General features: G+C 50.5%; 1 protein-coding gene across 1 annotated transcript; it reads left to right on the top strand.

Annotated features, from left to right (window-relative positions):
* The first annotated feature begins 1029 nt into the window (after nt 1–1029).
* On the top strand, nt 1030–13829 carry TRIB3 (tribbles pseudokinase 3). Its single transcript, XM_088153822.1, has 4 exons — nt 1030–1315; nt 6052–6336; nt 8777–9069; nt 10623–13829. The coding sequence occupies exons 2-4, from the start codon at nt 6052–6054 to the stop codon at nt 11107–11109; spliced, it is 1065 nt and encodes a 354-aa protein (XP_088009948.1). The 5' UTR covers nt 1030–1315; the 3' UTR covers nt 11110–13829.
* The last annotated feature ends 936 nt before the right edge of the window (nt 13830–14765 follow it).

The following is a 14765-nucleotide window of genomic DNA, read 5'->3' as shown; positions in this document are numbered from 1 at the left end:
TCCAAAGACCCCCAGGCCCCATGATATATTTGAGGGGTGGGGGGCAGGAGACCTGCCAGTAAAATCTCCTGGGGAAGACGGAGGAGAGGTCTTTGGAGCCCTAGAGAGAGTCTGGCCAGTGTTCCCATAACGAGTCTGTCCTGATGTTTCAGCATTATCATTTCACCAATAAATAGCAGCCATGAAAACTGATGTTCTGTAATGTATAAAAATCTCTCTCTCTCTCTCTCTCTCTCCCTACGTACCTACCTACCTACCTAAGATCTTAAATGACAATTTCTCAATTTCAGAAAAAATTCCTCAGGCAGCGGACAGCTTTGCGAGCCGCGCACGGCCCTTCGGCTCTTAGGATCTCCGTGCAGACAAACGCAACCAGGCGCCCCTGGTCTGATCTCAAGACCAGGGATGGGCAGAAAGATTGTCCGTCGTGACACCCTGCTGGGCTTTCGCTTTCCCTTGTCACCCTCCCCCTTCCTATTTCTCCCCTCCCCAAAAGCCAAGCTTAATTCGATTCCTAAACCAGTTCCAGGGTTCAGCTCCCGGACCTCTCCTTTACAAGCCTCGGGCTTTCTCTGAGAATTCGCAGGGATTTCCCCCTCCGGTAGCCTCTAAGCACGTGCAGAGGTCTTTGCCTTCGCCCACCCCCCGTCCAAGCCCAGCCAGCCCTCCCCCCCCTCCTTTCTGAGGAACGGAGGTGGCCTTTCCCGACCAGGTGGAGAACCATTCCTCCCATCATCCCCAGGCAGGCGGCCTGGCGTGGCATGGGAGTTGGAGTCTGGTGCACCCAGCGATCCGGCCAAGGGGCTGCCGCCGCTCGTCCTTTCTGCCCCCTCCAGGCGGGGGGGCTTCAGCCGCGGCCCCCCGCCCGCTCGCCCCCTCCCCCGCCAGCCACGCCAGCGCGAGCCACTGGCGCAATCGGGCTGCAATCCGCGGGGCGGAGCCGGGCGGCCCTGGTGCAATCTGCGCGGCCGGCAGCATCAGCCTCCCGGAGCCGCGAGGCGGAGCCGGGGCCGGAGCCAGAGCCGGAGGGCGGCGCGGGGAGGCGGCGCCGCGGCCGCCGCGGCCGGGGTTACATCATCCCCGGCAGCTCGGGCAGAGGCGGCGGGCGCGCGGGGCGCAGACAAAGGCGCTCGCTGGCTCGGTCGGAGCTGGGCGCCGCGCCGCCGCTGAGCTGCCATCGGGCCGGTGCCCGCGCAGGGTCTTCCCGGCGCCTTGGGTCGCTCCTCCGGAGAGCGGGGAAGGCGCCCGGAGGAAGCGGAGGAGCCCCGGCCGCGAACGGCTCCGGAGAGGACGGCGCGCTGCCTCCGGCGCAAAGGTACGGGACGGCGCGCCGAGCGGGGAGGAAACGGGTGGGGGGCCCGGCCCGGGCTGCGTCTCGGGGCGGCGGGGCGACGGGAGCGCCCGTGGAAGCAGCGGGGGGGGGGGGTTCTCCCAGCCCCTCCTCTGTCCCCGGTCCCCGGTGCCCCGGGCCGGCCACTTCGCACGTCCTTGCGGTCTTGGGATCCCTGTGCTCGTTAACCCCGTGCACGAAGACCCACCCCCCGGCGTCTTTTGCTACAGCGAGCCGAAGCGATTCCCCTCTGCCCGTGCTCAGAGGCGCCCTCTTCATTCAGCCGCCTCTGCCCTCCTCATCGGCGCACGTAGCGCGCTGGGACCCCTTTCTCCTCCTAACAGCAGAAAGCATGAGCTCTACAGGTTGAGCCTCGGTGGGGCTAGAAATTGAAGGGGGGGGGGGTCGAGGAGAGGGGAGGAGGAGGCTGATCTCCGGCGGAGGACTCGGTTTCTGAGAGACGCAGAAATCCCCCCTCGCCTCGCGTTCTCCCGGAGTGTTTCTCTGAGACGAAAGCGAAAGCGTATAAGCGCCGCAGGTGCATTATCCTAAAGATGGGCTTGGGAGTCCAGGAGATTGTCAGGGCAGGGAAAATGGGGCTGCTCAGCCATCTCCCCGGACAAATGGCTCCGCCGAGGTGGAACAGGAACCCTTTGGACCTGCTGATTCAGCCCAGGCACATCACTCAGGAACGCATCACCAGTGACTTGCCGATGAATGTGCTGGCTTCCTTCACGGGGAGCAGTCGTGGCTCCTGTGGGCGAGGAGACGCAGAAGTCGGGCCTGGCCGGGCTGACTCGAGGGTTGCTTCACAGGGGCTAGCTGTTGTCCTGGACTAGCGCACTCGGCAACCGGGAAGAGGCAAAGGGCAGGCCAAACCGGGATCTTGGCTTTCAGGGCACCACAGAGAGGGATTAAACCAGTTCTGCAAATCGAGGCCAATAAAGCAAATAGCTGATAAAAATCCGTTCTCCAGCATATCTTTGTTAGTCATGGATGACACTCAGGGACTTTGTAAAGAAAATTGCTGGGGGTCAATTGCTGTGCACGCCGCGGTTGATTGTTGTTTGTCTTTCTGATCACCTGGAGGTGGTCATGAACTCGCCCCAGGTGACTGAATGCATGGGGCTTTGCCAGCCTCTTGCACCACTGCCTGGGTGACTCATCCCACCTAAACTGGCCTTGACCAACCACCTTGCCAGAGCTTTGGATGGGAAACCTGGAAGGAGCCACGTAAGAAATCAGGGAAAGCCGTGAGGCTCCCCCTTTGCCTTGCTGGAAGAGCTACCTGCTCATCCTTGCCAGGAGCGCCAGGAGGTGCAGCTGCCTGTCGTGCCGTCCACCCATGCGCCTTGGGCCCCACCAATGAGGGGCAGAAGATGCTGTAGCAAAATGGGGAAGGCAGCACCCTAAGGGTCAAAACACCTGCATGCAAACAGATGCTTCTTTTCCACCACGGAGGTAAAAGGGAGGGGCCTCCCTTAGCCCAAAACTCACAGTGGACGGGGGAGTCAAAAAGCCCTCCCAGAAAAACGGTAGCTGTTTCTGTATGACTGTCCAGAAAAATCCATGGACGTGGGCACGGAAGTCACCAGGAATTAAACTCTACCTCTGTTTGGTACTTGGATGGGAGGCCACCAGGTAACCTAGCGCTGTAGGGTCAACTGGAAAGTCCAAATACTGGACTGGAAGAAGGCCAGAGGAAACCACTTCTGTATTGTTGCTAAGGCTATTATCAAACTGTTGCTGTGGAGTCACCAGTGTCAAGCTGGACTGGAGTGACTTTTACTTTTACTTTTATTTCTGGCTTGACATGGGAGGGGAAGGGAGCCTGTTGGGCAAGGATGTGAAGTGTGAGCTTGGCCCCAAGAGGTGACTTTGAACCAGGAGGATCCTCCATGAAATTGGACAAAAGCAGGGTTTTTCAAACTACCTGGACCTAAAGTTTTCTTGGCAAGATTTCCAGAAGGGGTTTGTCTTGGCCTTCTCCTTCCTCAGGCTGGGAGAGAGGGACAGGCCCAAGGTCACCCAGCTGGCTTCGTGCCCGAGGCAGTACTCGAACTCGAGTCTCTCAGCTCCCAGTCCAGGGCCTTTAACCACTACACCTGACTGACTCTGCGAGGCCTCCTGCATGTTATTTTGTAAATTTAATCCTATCTTACAAGATCATTGTAAGAATGAGCATTGTAAGAATGAGCATGAGATGAGTGGACTTCAATTCCCAGAATTCCCCAGCCAGCATGGCTGGCTGGGGAATTCTGGGAATTGAAGTCCACCCATCTTAAAGTTCCCAAGGTTGAGAAACACTGCATTAGACAAATGCCAGATGTTCTTTTGATTCTTAAATGTGGATTTTTTAATTCTTAAATGTGGATTTTTATTCTTAAATGTGGTCCAGGGAAGAGGTCTGAATGGCGTGCCCTGGAGGAAAACCAAGATTGCATTTTGCTCTTATAGCCGTACGTAGCAGAGGCTTATAGTTAAGTGCCAGGGAGGACAGGGAGATAAAAGCCTAGGCCCCAACATTGCTGAACGAATAAGAGAAAGGGGGATTCTGAGCACGTACAGAGCGCTTTCCTTGTAACTTTGAAAGAACTATTTCTCAGGAAACTCAGTCTCCTGAGTCAGACAACGGAGGAACTTGCTGTCTCTTTGCATCAGCCGTTGCTGCAGCACTAACAGCCCCCGTTGCTGAACCCTCTCGGGTATTTTAATATATGCTGCACGTCTTCGGGCATCATCCTGGCTGCCCGGGACCGCTGGGCTCGGGGTTTATTGGGAGCCATTTCTTTCTTTTTTATAATTTTCATGAAAGACATTTCTTAACAAGATAAAAACAATACAAATTTTAGAGAAGGGATAAGGGAAAGCAAGAAAAATGGTGGCTAGAAGAGAAAGAAAATAAGAAAAAAAGAGAAAGAGAAAGAGAATGGGGGGGGGGAAGAGAAAGAAAAGATTACGAAGAGCCAGCTTCCAATCTTCTAAACAGCGGTTATAAGTGGATTTGCATTTTGCCTTCTCTGTGTAAGATTACTCAGGAACTTCCTGCATTATGAGAGCTGCTCTTCAGCCGTTCTGGCCTCTGACACAGGGGCTGCTTTGACTCACACTCGTTGCATGCCCAGAGGATGAATGCTGGTGTTCACACCATCATCTCACACAACACCTCCTTGATCATAGGCTGTGGGGAGCAAACAGACACTGCTATCTTCGGTGTTTGGCTTGGACCATGGTTGACTCCCACAAGGCAAAATTAGGATCTGGAATGCATTGCCCAGGATAGTGTAATGGACTGCAAGTAGTCCTCACTTAGCGACTGCCTTGTTTCACGACCGTTTGAAATTATGACAGTGCTTAAAAAAACAACTTCGCGACCAGTCCTCACATTTGTGACTATTATTTTCGCTTGCTTCTTTACCGCATACCAAGAGGTCCCCAAAGAGAAAAAGAAAGAACCCCAGTTCAGCTGAAGGAAGTAGCAAGAAGCAAAGGAAAACTGAAATAAAATCGTAAGCGTGGTTGCAGTCGTGTAATTTTCACCTAACGACCGAGTTGCCTGTTTGAATTGCGGTCGCTAGACGAGGACTACCTGTAATACCAGACAGAACAGTGTTCATCTGAAGAAGGGAACAATAGCAGAAAAAATGTGGATCTTTGGGTTGCAAAATGAACTGGCATTACGAAAAAGAGCTTTAAAGTGTAGTAGCAATGTCTAGCAAAAATGTCTGAAGTCAGGGATGGGGTGCTTACAGGAGATTTCTCCTGTACGGGAGCCTCATTGCTCCAAGCTCTGCATCGCTCCTGTTCTTGCAGCCCTGTTGGCACATGGGGGCTGGGGTCACCTTGGGGCCATCAGTGTTTCCCACCCTCGGCAACTTCAACTCCCAGAATTCCCCAACCAGCACGCTTTAAGATGTGTGGACTTCAATTCCCAGAGTTCCCCAGCCAGCAAACTGGCTGGGGAATTCTGGGAGTTGAAGTCCACATATTTTAACGTTACTGAGCTTTGGAAATGCTGTTCTAGAGCAAATGGGGTCAGGTCTTTTCCTTGGCAGAGCTGCAGGAGGGGAACCAGCTTCCAGTCCTGTTTGAGGAAGCTGGGGTGGGAGAGACCAATATTTGGTGCTGATCACTGCTGTCATTTTTCATCACTGTTGTGGGTTTTTTCTCACTGCATTTTCTGTATGAGCTTTTCGGGCATCGTAGTAGTTTGGTCCTCTCTTCTGTGGGTACCTTTGATTTAGCCTGTTAATATTAAAATGAACTAGCTGGAAGGAGGAAGGGTTAGGCGAGGGGCTTTTAAGCTTTTAAGCTACAACACACCTAGCAGCGTTGGCTGAGAAGGGGTGGACTGGATGATTGCTTTCAGCCCTTTGATTCTGTGCATGGTTCTTGGCGAAGGAAGGAGACGGAGATGTCCCAGTTTCCTGGTCTCAGTTTCTAGGGAAGGACTCATTATCCCAGGGACCAGACCCAGAGCTAGGAATGGGAACTGAATCCTGGCCAGCTGTGACTTTCTTTGACTTGAAACGCCTTGAACTGAACTTAATTCAGTTAATATTGGGGGGTGGGGGTGTAGTGGGTTTGTATTTGGGGTTTTATTTCTGTAAGCTGCCTGGAGTCACTGCGGGTGAGTCGGGCGGCCATATAAATTGCTCAAACAAACAAACAAACAAACAAATAAATAAATAATTCTTTCCTCTCCCCTGCGCTCTTTCCAGATGAGCCTGCTTGTGCAAAAGCCTCTTGCGGAGGCTCATGTGCCCAAAAGGCGGCTGCGCTCTGACAAAGCATCCAAAGCGGGCAGCCCAGCGCCCAAGCGCCCACGTCTGGACAAGGTGCTGGGGCCAACGCCCTGCCTCCAGCCCCTGCCTCACTGCCCACCGGCTGCGGACCAGGGCCTGACCATCGCTCACATTGGCCCCTACATCCTTCTGGAGCCCACGGAAGGTGGGCGCTGCTACCGGGCTGTGAACAGACACACCGAGGCAGAGGTTACCTGCAAGGTAGGAGGCGGCTGGGCTAGAGGGCACGCTCCGAAATAGTTTTGCACATGGTGGGGACTGCCTGTTTAGAATCAGCTTATGGCTCCAATTGTGCCACATGTTTAACTAAGTTAATCTGAATTTTACCCTGGGTTATTCGTTTGCATTCTATTGTGGAAACCCAGCCTGTGTGGCTAGCCTATGTTTGTGGAACCCCCCCCAAAGGGCGATTTCACAAACTAGGTTAAGCAGGGCCTGAGTAATTCAGCGTATAGGAATTCGCTTCTGCCCCCCGATTCCCCAAAGTGAAGTTGCTTTTTTGACAAACCCAAGGGGTTTGCTGTGGCCTCAGCTTTTATGGACTCTGGTTCACATCATTAGTTAATAGGGAGATCCAGAGAGAGGAGCTTATATACATTTTTGGTTGCACAGAATAATGAAAAGCGAGGTGGACAGGAGTTGCAGCCAGAAATAATTACCTATTGATAATTCACAAGACAGCTGTGGAATGTGACAGTTCTGGAGCAACGTCCGTGCCCCGATGAGCTGATGGTCACATGTAGAAACTAGGTCAGCTATTTGGTGTTGAAATTAGCCTCTCTTTGTTCTGAGGTGGCCACCACGAACAGAGTGTTCTGGCACACACCAAAGTGTTTTATACAAACTGTTGAGGGTGTAAATCTTCCTGCACAAGCATGATCTTCATCCGAGTCCCCAAATCTGATGCCATAATCCCGTGAATGCCTGTCTGTGTGGCAGCGGAGGGCTGCAATTCACCACCCACCTTTTCCTTCTGAGATGGGATGTCAATGGAAGCGGGTGAGGCGTTGTGACATGGCAGTGCAACCTCCGTGACTTACGGACGTGCGTTGAATGATGGGACGCAAGCGCAAAAGACTGGAGTTTGCCTAGGGATGTCATGTTGTCCTTTTCGTGTCATTGTGTACAGCAGGGTTCCTCAACCTTGGCAACTTTAAGATGGGTGGACTTCAACTCCCAGAATTCCCCAGCCAGCCAGGCTGGCTAGGGAATTCTGGGAGTTGAAGTCCACCCGTCATAAAGTTGCCAAGGTTGAGGAACCCTGGTGTACAGGACATGTGAGAGGCAGGGCTAAAAGTATCTGGCCCATTTTGGTTTGCGGGGAGTTAAGCGGGGGAGCAGAAAACCAGATGAACTGTTCTCATCCTTGTTAGTAAACCCCTCCCCTCTGGGAACTGAGTTAAAGTGGTAATTTTGAGAGGATCAGTTTTGGGCTGGTGTGTGCAAGGGTTTATATACCTTCAGCTTTTACAGTGGAGGAGGAGAGCTGTGCTAGTCTTGGTAGGCAAAAAATCAAAGCAGCAGCCTTTGAATAAAGTTTGTGAGTTGGAAAAGGGGCTAGCAGACTCGCCCTGATTTTTTGCCTTCAGCTTTTACAGTTTCTCAGAGAGGTTCATAGCACATGTACCACCCTTATTCAGCAGCTTGGCCTGACTCTAAGATATTTTGCACATTCTGCTAACCCATGGCTAGTTTTAAACTATGGATGCAGAAAGTTACAGCCCATGGGCTCCTTGCTATCTGCAAAGATATGTTCCTTTTGAAATCTGCGGAGACCAGAATTGGTAGTGTCAACATTTTTGCCCTTTCATGCAGTTTTTGAAGGTGGTCAGGGCAAACCAAGGCCTTGCAGAGGCTTCAAACACTTATTAATCCTTGAAAACTATCCAGCAAGCAAGTCTTGCCCCTCCCCATTTGAACACAGGCTGTGTGAAATTGCCTCTAGCTCTTAGACTGATTGAACTCTGGTCTTAAACCATGATCTGCTGAATTAGCCACAATTGGCTGGGTTCACCTATTGCATTTAACCATAAACTGGAGTTTGCCAACCACAGCAGCTGGATTCACACAACACGTTGAGCCCAAACCAAATGATCCACAGGATAGCTTAGCATGAAATGGGACCCTCAGCCCTCACTCTGTTTGAGCTGTTCCACAAGCAGGAACTTGATCAGTCCCTAGATGGACCACTTCAAAATTCTCCTGTGGTGACTCCTAGAAAAGAACATGGAGGACAGGCATATCAAACACTCTGAAGACTCAATGAGACCTTCGGGTTGGCAATGATGTGCCTCCTAATACCAGGTGAAACAGGCAGCTTGCAGTCCTCCAGATGTTTGGTGGACCATGACTTCCTTCCTCACTGATCCATGGCATGGGGCTGATGGGAATCGGAGCCCAAGAACATCTAGAGGACCGCGAGTTGCCCATTCTGGGTACAGTTCATGCACATGGAGAAGATCGTGGTCTGGAATGGAACTTTTATCCGGCTTTCTGGTAGCCCATGTATAATTTGAGCTGACACGGTATGTCCCAGACCCCGGCTGAGTTGTCTTGCACACGCCCTTGGTCCTAGAGATCTTCTGAAACTGAAGTAACTTATGGTTGGGTTTTTTCCTCATGTCTTCCTCTTCCCTTTTAGGTTTATCCAGCTAAGAGCTACCCAGAGGTGATGGCTCCATACGCTGCTCTCCCCTCGCACCCCAACGTTGCCCGTGTGACTGAGGTCATTGTTGGAGACCAGAACGTTTATGTCTTTTTGGAGCCCGGGAAGGACAACATGCATGACTTGGTGAGACGGCGCAAGCGTGTGCCAGAGCTGGAGGCTGTCGCTCTCTTCCAACAGATGGCTGAAGCAGTTGCCCACTGTCACCAACATGGCATCGTTCTCCGGGACATCAAGCTGAGGAAGTTTGTCTTTGCTAACAGAGAACGGTGAGAGTCGGAGAAAAACAGTTCTCTCTCTTTTTCTTTCTTTCTTTCTTTCTTTCTTTCTTTCTTTCTTTCTTTCTTTCTTTCTTTCTTTCTTTCTTTCTTTCTTTCTTTCTTTCTTTCTTTCTTTCTTTCTTTCATTTCCCTGCCTGCTTATTTCTTAGGCCAAAAAAGTTGCAGGACAAAACTAGATTTGAGTTCATTTACATTTAAACATTATTAAAATTAAATATCATTGCAGGGAAGTGTCGCCTTAGCAGACCTCCCATTTAGCAGATTTAGATCAAATAGATTGCATTTCTTTCTGAGCCTCTCCCTGGAATAACTAACAAGCCTGTTCATCCAAGGAGGTCTGGACGAGGCTGTTAAACGTATTTTAATTTTATGACATTCAGGACAAGAAATGAAATTTGCATCCTGACCTCCTGATGCGAGTGACTCCGGTTACATCCACTTGCCCCAAGTTAGGTCACTTGCATCAGGAGGTCAGGGTGCCCATTGTGTCATTCGCAGCACGACACCATGATCCAAATGACACAATGGGTCTAAATTTGATATAACATGAATTTCATCAATGGCACATACGGATGCACGTGACATGATTGGCATCGTGGTGTAATTATGAGAACGACACAAAGCCCTACGGTGACACGCTTCCGTGGTCAACGGATCTTCCCGCGTAATGGGTGCCTCCTTCTCCATAACGTCGTTAGAATGAGGTTTTGCTGTGCTATTGGTACTTTCCAGTTGCGTATATTAAGAAAATTAGAATTTGGTAAAAAAAAAAAAAGTAATAATCTTCAGAGGTCTGAAGATCACCCTGGAAAGTTGGTGGGGGCTGTCTGTGGCCTGAGAGCCCTGGAGCTGCACCTCTGTCTTAGTGTGTTGCAGCTGTGCCCCCATACGTGGGCAGCAGAGCCACGTGACGGACTGACCCACCTGCTCCTTCTTTTCCCTAGCAAGGAGCTGATGGCTGCATTCAACTAACTACTTGCTTAGCTGGGTCAGTGAAAGCCTTTGTGGCCGCATTCACCCCACGTGCAAACTCGGTTATTTTGAATCTTGATTTGCTTGGGGATGGTTAACCTCAATGGGCAAACCTGATCTGTAGGGTACTGCACGTTGATGAATCAGCCTAGTGCAGTGTAGTTTCTCAATCTTGGCAACTTTAAGAAGTCTGGACTTCAACTCCAGAATCACTGCGTGATTTGCTTAATGGACATGGTGACTCGCTTAATGACCGCTGCAAAAAAGGTTGTAAAATTGGGCACGGCTTGCTTAATAACCGCCCCGCTTAACAACACATTTTGCGGACCCTGTTGTGGTTGTTAAGTGAAGACTATCTTTAATAACTAACAATAAACAATAACCAACAATGATGGCATGGATTTTCCTCCCATTGCTTAAAATGATTCAAAAGACATTTTAATGCATTTCAGTTGCAGAATTCAGATTTTTCTGGCTGCAGAATTAGGGGCACGGACTCCCAACAGCTACTGCTCAGCCTTTCAGGAGCTGATCTTTGACTCTGGATTCTCCCCCTTCCTTTCGCCCAGGTCCAGGTTGCTGCTGGAGAATCTGGAAGATGCCCAGGTGCTGCTCGGTCTGGATGATGCTTTGGTGGACAAGCACGGCTGCCCGGCATACGTGGGCCCCGAGATCCTGAGCTTCAAGGGTTCCTATTCTGGAAAGGCAGCCGATATCTGGAGCCTGGGAGTGGTCCTCTACACACTGCTGGTGGGCTGTTATCCCTTCCAGGATACCAAGCCAGCCTCGCTGTTTGGCAAGATCTGTCGCGGACGCTTCACTGTTCCAGACGACCTCTCGCCCAAAGCTCAGTGCCTTATCCGGTGCCTCCTGCGAAGGGATCCGGCCGAAAGGCTGACCGCCCATGGAATCCTCCTCCATCCTTGGCTGGCTTCTAGCCCCGTCCCCAAGGCCTTATGGGTCAGCACCCCTGGCGTGCAGGGACTAGAGCAAGTGGTTCCTGAAGTGGGGAGCTGGAAAAAGAGTTCGGACAAACTGCAAGAAGAAGCCAGCTGAAGTGCCCTTGAGGGGGAAAGTGCAGAAGAAGGAATGCGTCTGGCATGGAAGGAAGATGGACGGTTCCTTGCCTCCTTGACGCCGTATCTCAGCAGCCTAGGAAGTGCCTTTTGGTGGACAAGGACCTTTCATCTTTGCCCTCCCATGGGGCAGATGTCACTTTACCCCCAAACGTGGGGAGGGGGGGCCCATGCCCCTTTCCCCTTTGCATTGTAGCATATGCCAAAGAAACCTTGGGGAGTTTGGTGGTCACCAGCAAACTTTCCTGCTCTTAAAGAGGGCTGTTTTGCACCTTTAATTCGGGATCTGTATTGCTGGTCTGGAGAAGGACCGTGGAGCCCCCTGGATGATTGGAGAAGGAGATCTGGGGGGAAGCCCCAATTGTAGATCTTCCCTTTTCAGCATCCAATGGCTGGATTTCAGGATCCACGATTTCACTGGAAGGGATGGATTGAAAGAACCGCTCCCCATCCCCTGGAGCCCAATTTTGAGGGACCCACACTTTGCAGAGAATTGGGATCACTTTCCCTGGTGCCAAAGAAAAGGCTGATTTGCAGGATGGGACTGATGCTTTCTGATGGGGAGGAGGGGGTAGCCTCAGAGAGAAGAGGCCAAGGTGGCCCACTGTGCTTAGGACAGATACCTGCACTAGGAGGGTGGTTGGATTAATCAGTGTTTCTCAACCTTGGCCACTTCAAGATGGGTAGACCTCAACTCCTAGCATTCTCCAGCCAGGAGGCTGACTAGGGGATTCTGGGACTTGAAGTCCATCCATCTTGAAGTTGCTGAGGTTGATAAACACTGCTCCAGAGGGTCTTCCTTCACCCTCTGAGTCAGAAATGTGGCCCATTGCATCAAGGGCCTTGTGACATTGGAAGATGCCTCCCTTTTCTGTAATGCTGTCCACCATATTTTCTAAGCTTGGTGACTTTGCTTTGGTTGGTTTTCCACCTCTGCTGCACCCCAGGATTGTGTCAACTTGGGTGTGTGTGTGTGTGTGTGCGCACACGTGCTGATTTTAACCACAGCCTGTGAAGATGGAACAGTGGTTTTGAGGGTGGCGAAACAAGGTCCTTGTCATGTGAGCCCATAGTTCTTGGTTGGGTTTGAAAACCCAGCCAAGACTGGGGGTCATCAAGATCTGGTCCTTCCTCCTGGCCTCAGGATCCTCCCCATAACAGCTCTGGACAACCCCTCCCTCAAGTTTCTTTCTCTGACTCCAAAAATCGAGATGTTGTAGGAAGAGAGCCATAATAGAACTTGGTTGGGCTGAAGCATAGCCATCAAGGAAGGCATTGATGACTTTGCTAAGCAAGATATGGTTGCATCTGAGCTCCTCCTCCCTCCCCCCAACTCTGCAGGGCTTATTCTTGGTTTGTCCATGAGTTCCAAGAATTGAGCTGGACTAGTCACGGGTGCTCAAGGGTCACCTTCCCAGGCAAGCCAAACCATGGCATGTTGGTTCTGCCTGCAAGATCTACCACCTCTTCCACTCCAAGGTGGAGCATCTTCCCCCAGGGAAGAACTGTGATTTATGGGGAGCCCCAAGGCCAGTCAGCTTCATCTAGAGGGGATGCCTCAGGAGACAGTAACTGGAGGAGAAAGAGGTGTCCGCTCTCCTTCCCTGAGAACCATTGTGGCTTCTGGCCAGCCGAATTTCCAGCATGCTTCTCAAACTACCTCTCCCAGAATTCTTTGGGAACAAACTTCTCGCTGTACCTTCCAAGCTGCTTTATGCTTCCTCTGTGTGTGTGCGTCTGTGTGGGTGTGCACGCGACCTGTTGGACCTTGGCTTTTGGGATGATGGGTTTGGCCCAAACCCAAATGAAGTGCATTCTCCAGCCTTAAGAACAGGGATTGCAGATAGCCTGTGGGTTTAATGGCTCATTCTTACCTGCTCCTTTAAAGAAAGGAAAAGCAAACTTTGGCCCGGGGGGTGAATTCCCTGCAGATCCCAAGCCCACCAGGGATTGTGCAACGGCTGCCTCTCCTCTGATCCTTTCGACTGACCGCTTCCATTACCCAGACGTTGGTGTGTGTAGCAAGCACCAGTGTGCCTTTTCATCACTGACCAAATAGCAAGAGCCACGGGGAGCCACCACGCACCTGCTGGGCCCCACACCACCTGTCTGGGAGAAGCCACCGTAAAGTCCCATGCAACGTGGTGTCAGATTACATCAGCGTATTGATTACGTCAACCCTGAAAATGATTGCACGTTGTATGATGAGGCTACGACTGCATGACGTCACTTTCCACCCTTGCCCTCTGCAGAGGCATGTGGCCCACAGGCTAAATTTGGTTAGGATTAACCTTGGTTTGGATTTGGGGGGGCTCAGTACAGTATATGCGCACACCACTTGGACAATTTAGAGTTCAGTGGCTGTGGGAAACCAGCAAATGGGTTAATTCCACAATCAAGCATTGAACGTGCAGCCTTCGTTCAACGCCCAAACCAGGGCTAAAATTAGGGTGGACTGTTTATGGTGGCGCACAGTGTGAGATCCCAGCGTTGTATGTACCTGGTGTGCGACCCTGGCTATCACCTTGTGCCAGATTATAGTTTATTTCCATGGGAACGTACATTGTGTGAACCCAGCTGCTGTGTTTTATTAATCTGGGTTTAGTGTGCTATGGGAACCCAGTCTCTCTCTCTCTCTCTCTCTTTTAAGAGCAAGTTTGCTTATTTTTCTGTCTTTTGGAAAATAAAAGATGAGCTGATTAGTGTTTGCAGCATTTTTTGTGTGCTTTTGAGTTGGAACGAGGGGTTCTGCCTGGGTCCTGTTCCTGCAGCTTTCCTAGGGTCCGAGCTGTCTAAACCAGTGTTTTTCAAACTTGGCAACTTTAGGATATTTGGGCATATCAGACACATATTAAATGTTAAATGATGTTTTAAAATATAAAAAAAACTCTAAAAAAAGAAAATGATACTCTATACTCTACTTATTGTTATAAAATATGAAGTCTGCCAAAGGGAGACATACAAAAATGACATACATACTGTCATTTTTTGATCAGTAGAATTAATCTGGGCTGTCCATCTGATTTAATGGTTTTAGCCGTTTTTATGTTTTTTTCTAGTTGTGTACGCTGCCCAGCGTCCGTTGGAGTTGGGCAGCCAATACATTTTAAATAGCCTTTTAATTTAACTTCATATTCCAATTTCAAGGCCACCAACCCTGGGCAGGTTACAATGAAGTAAATTAAAAAACAACACGTACAGTATTAAAGAGAAGAAGACAGCTGAACAGAAGACCAACTCATAGTATGAAAAAAAAAACCCAAAAACCTATTTAAAGCAAAAAAACACGGGCTCAACCACCATCCTACCCCAAGGCCTGGGAGAACCATCAGGTTTTCAGCAATTTGTGAAAGACCAACAGGTTGAGAGCTGGTCAGAACTTTTTTCAAACACAAATAAATTGCACAAAAATAGTCAGATTCCAAAGTTTGGGGAGATGACTTAACAGAACGCTGACATCTTTAACATGGAACATTTTCCCCCTAGACCTAATAATGTGTGTTGAGATATTTTGGGAAGGTGTCAATTACTCAGGGGTCAAAATCTTACCACCCCTCAATTTTTTCATAGGATTTTAATATCTTTCCATGGGGCTGGGGAGCTGGGAGAGTCTGGTGGCCAAAGGCTCCAGTCCTG

Source organism: Python bivittatus, unplaced genomic scaffold, assembly GCF_059951505.1.
Source record: "Python bivittatus isolate LINGU-HERP-01145 unplaced genomic scaffold, Pbiv_v1 ctg000700_np1212, whole genome shotgun sequence".
Lineage (NCBI taxonomy): Eukaryota > Metazoa > Chordata > Lepidosauria > Squamata > Pythonidae > Python > Python bivittatus.
Note: the sequence above shows the minus strand (reverse complement) of the source record. Positions and strands in the feature narration are given on the sequence as shown.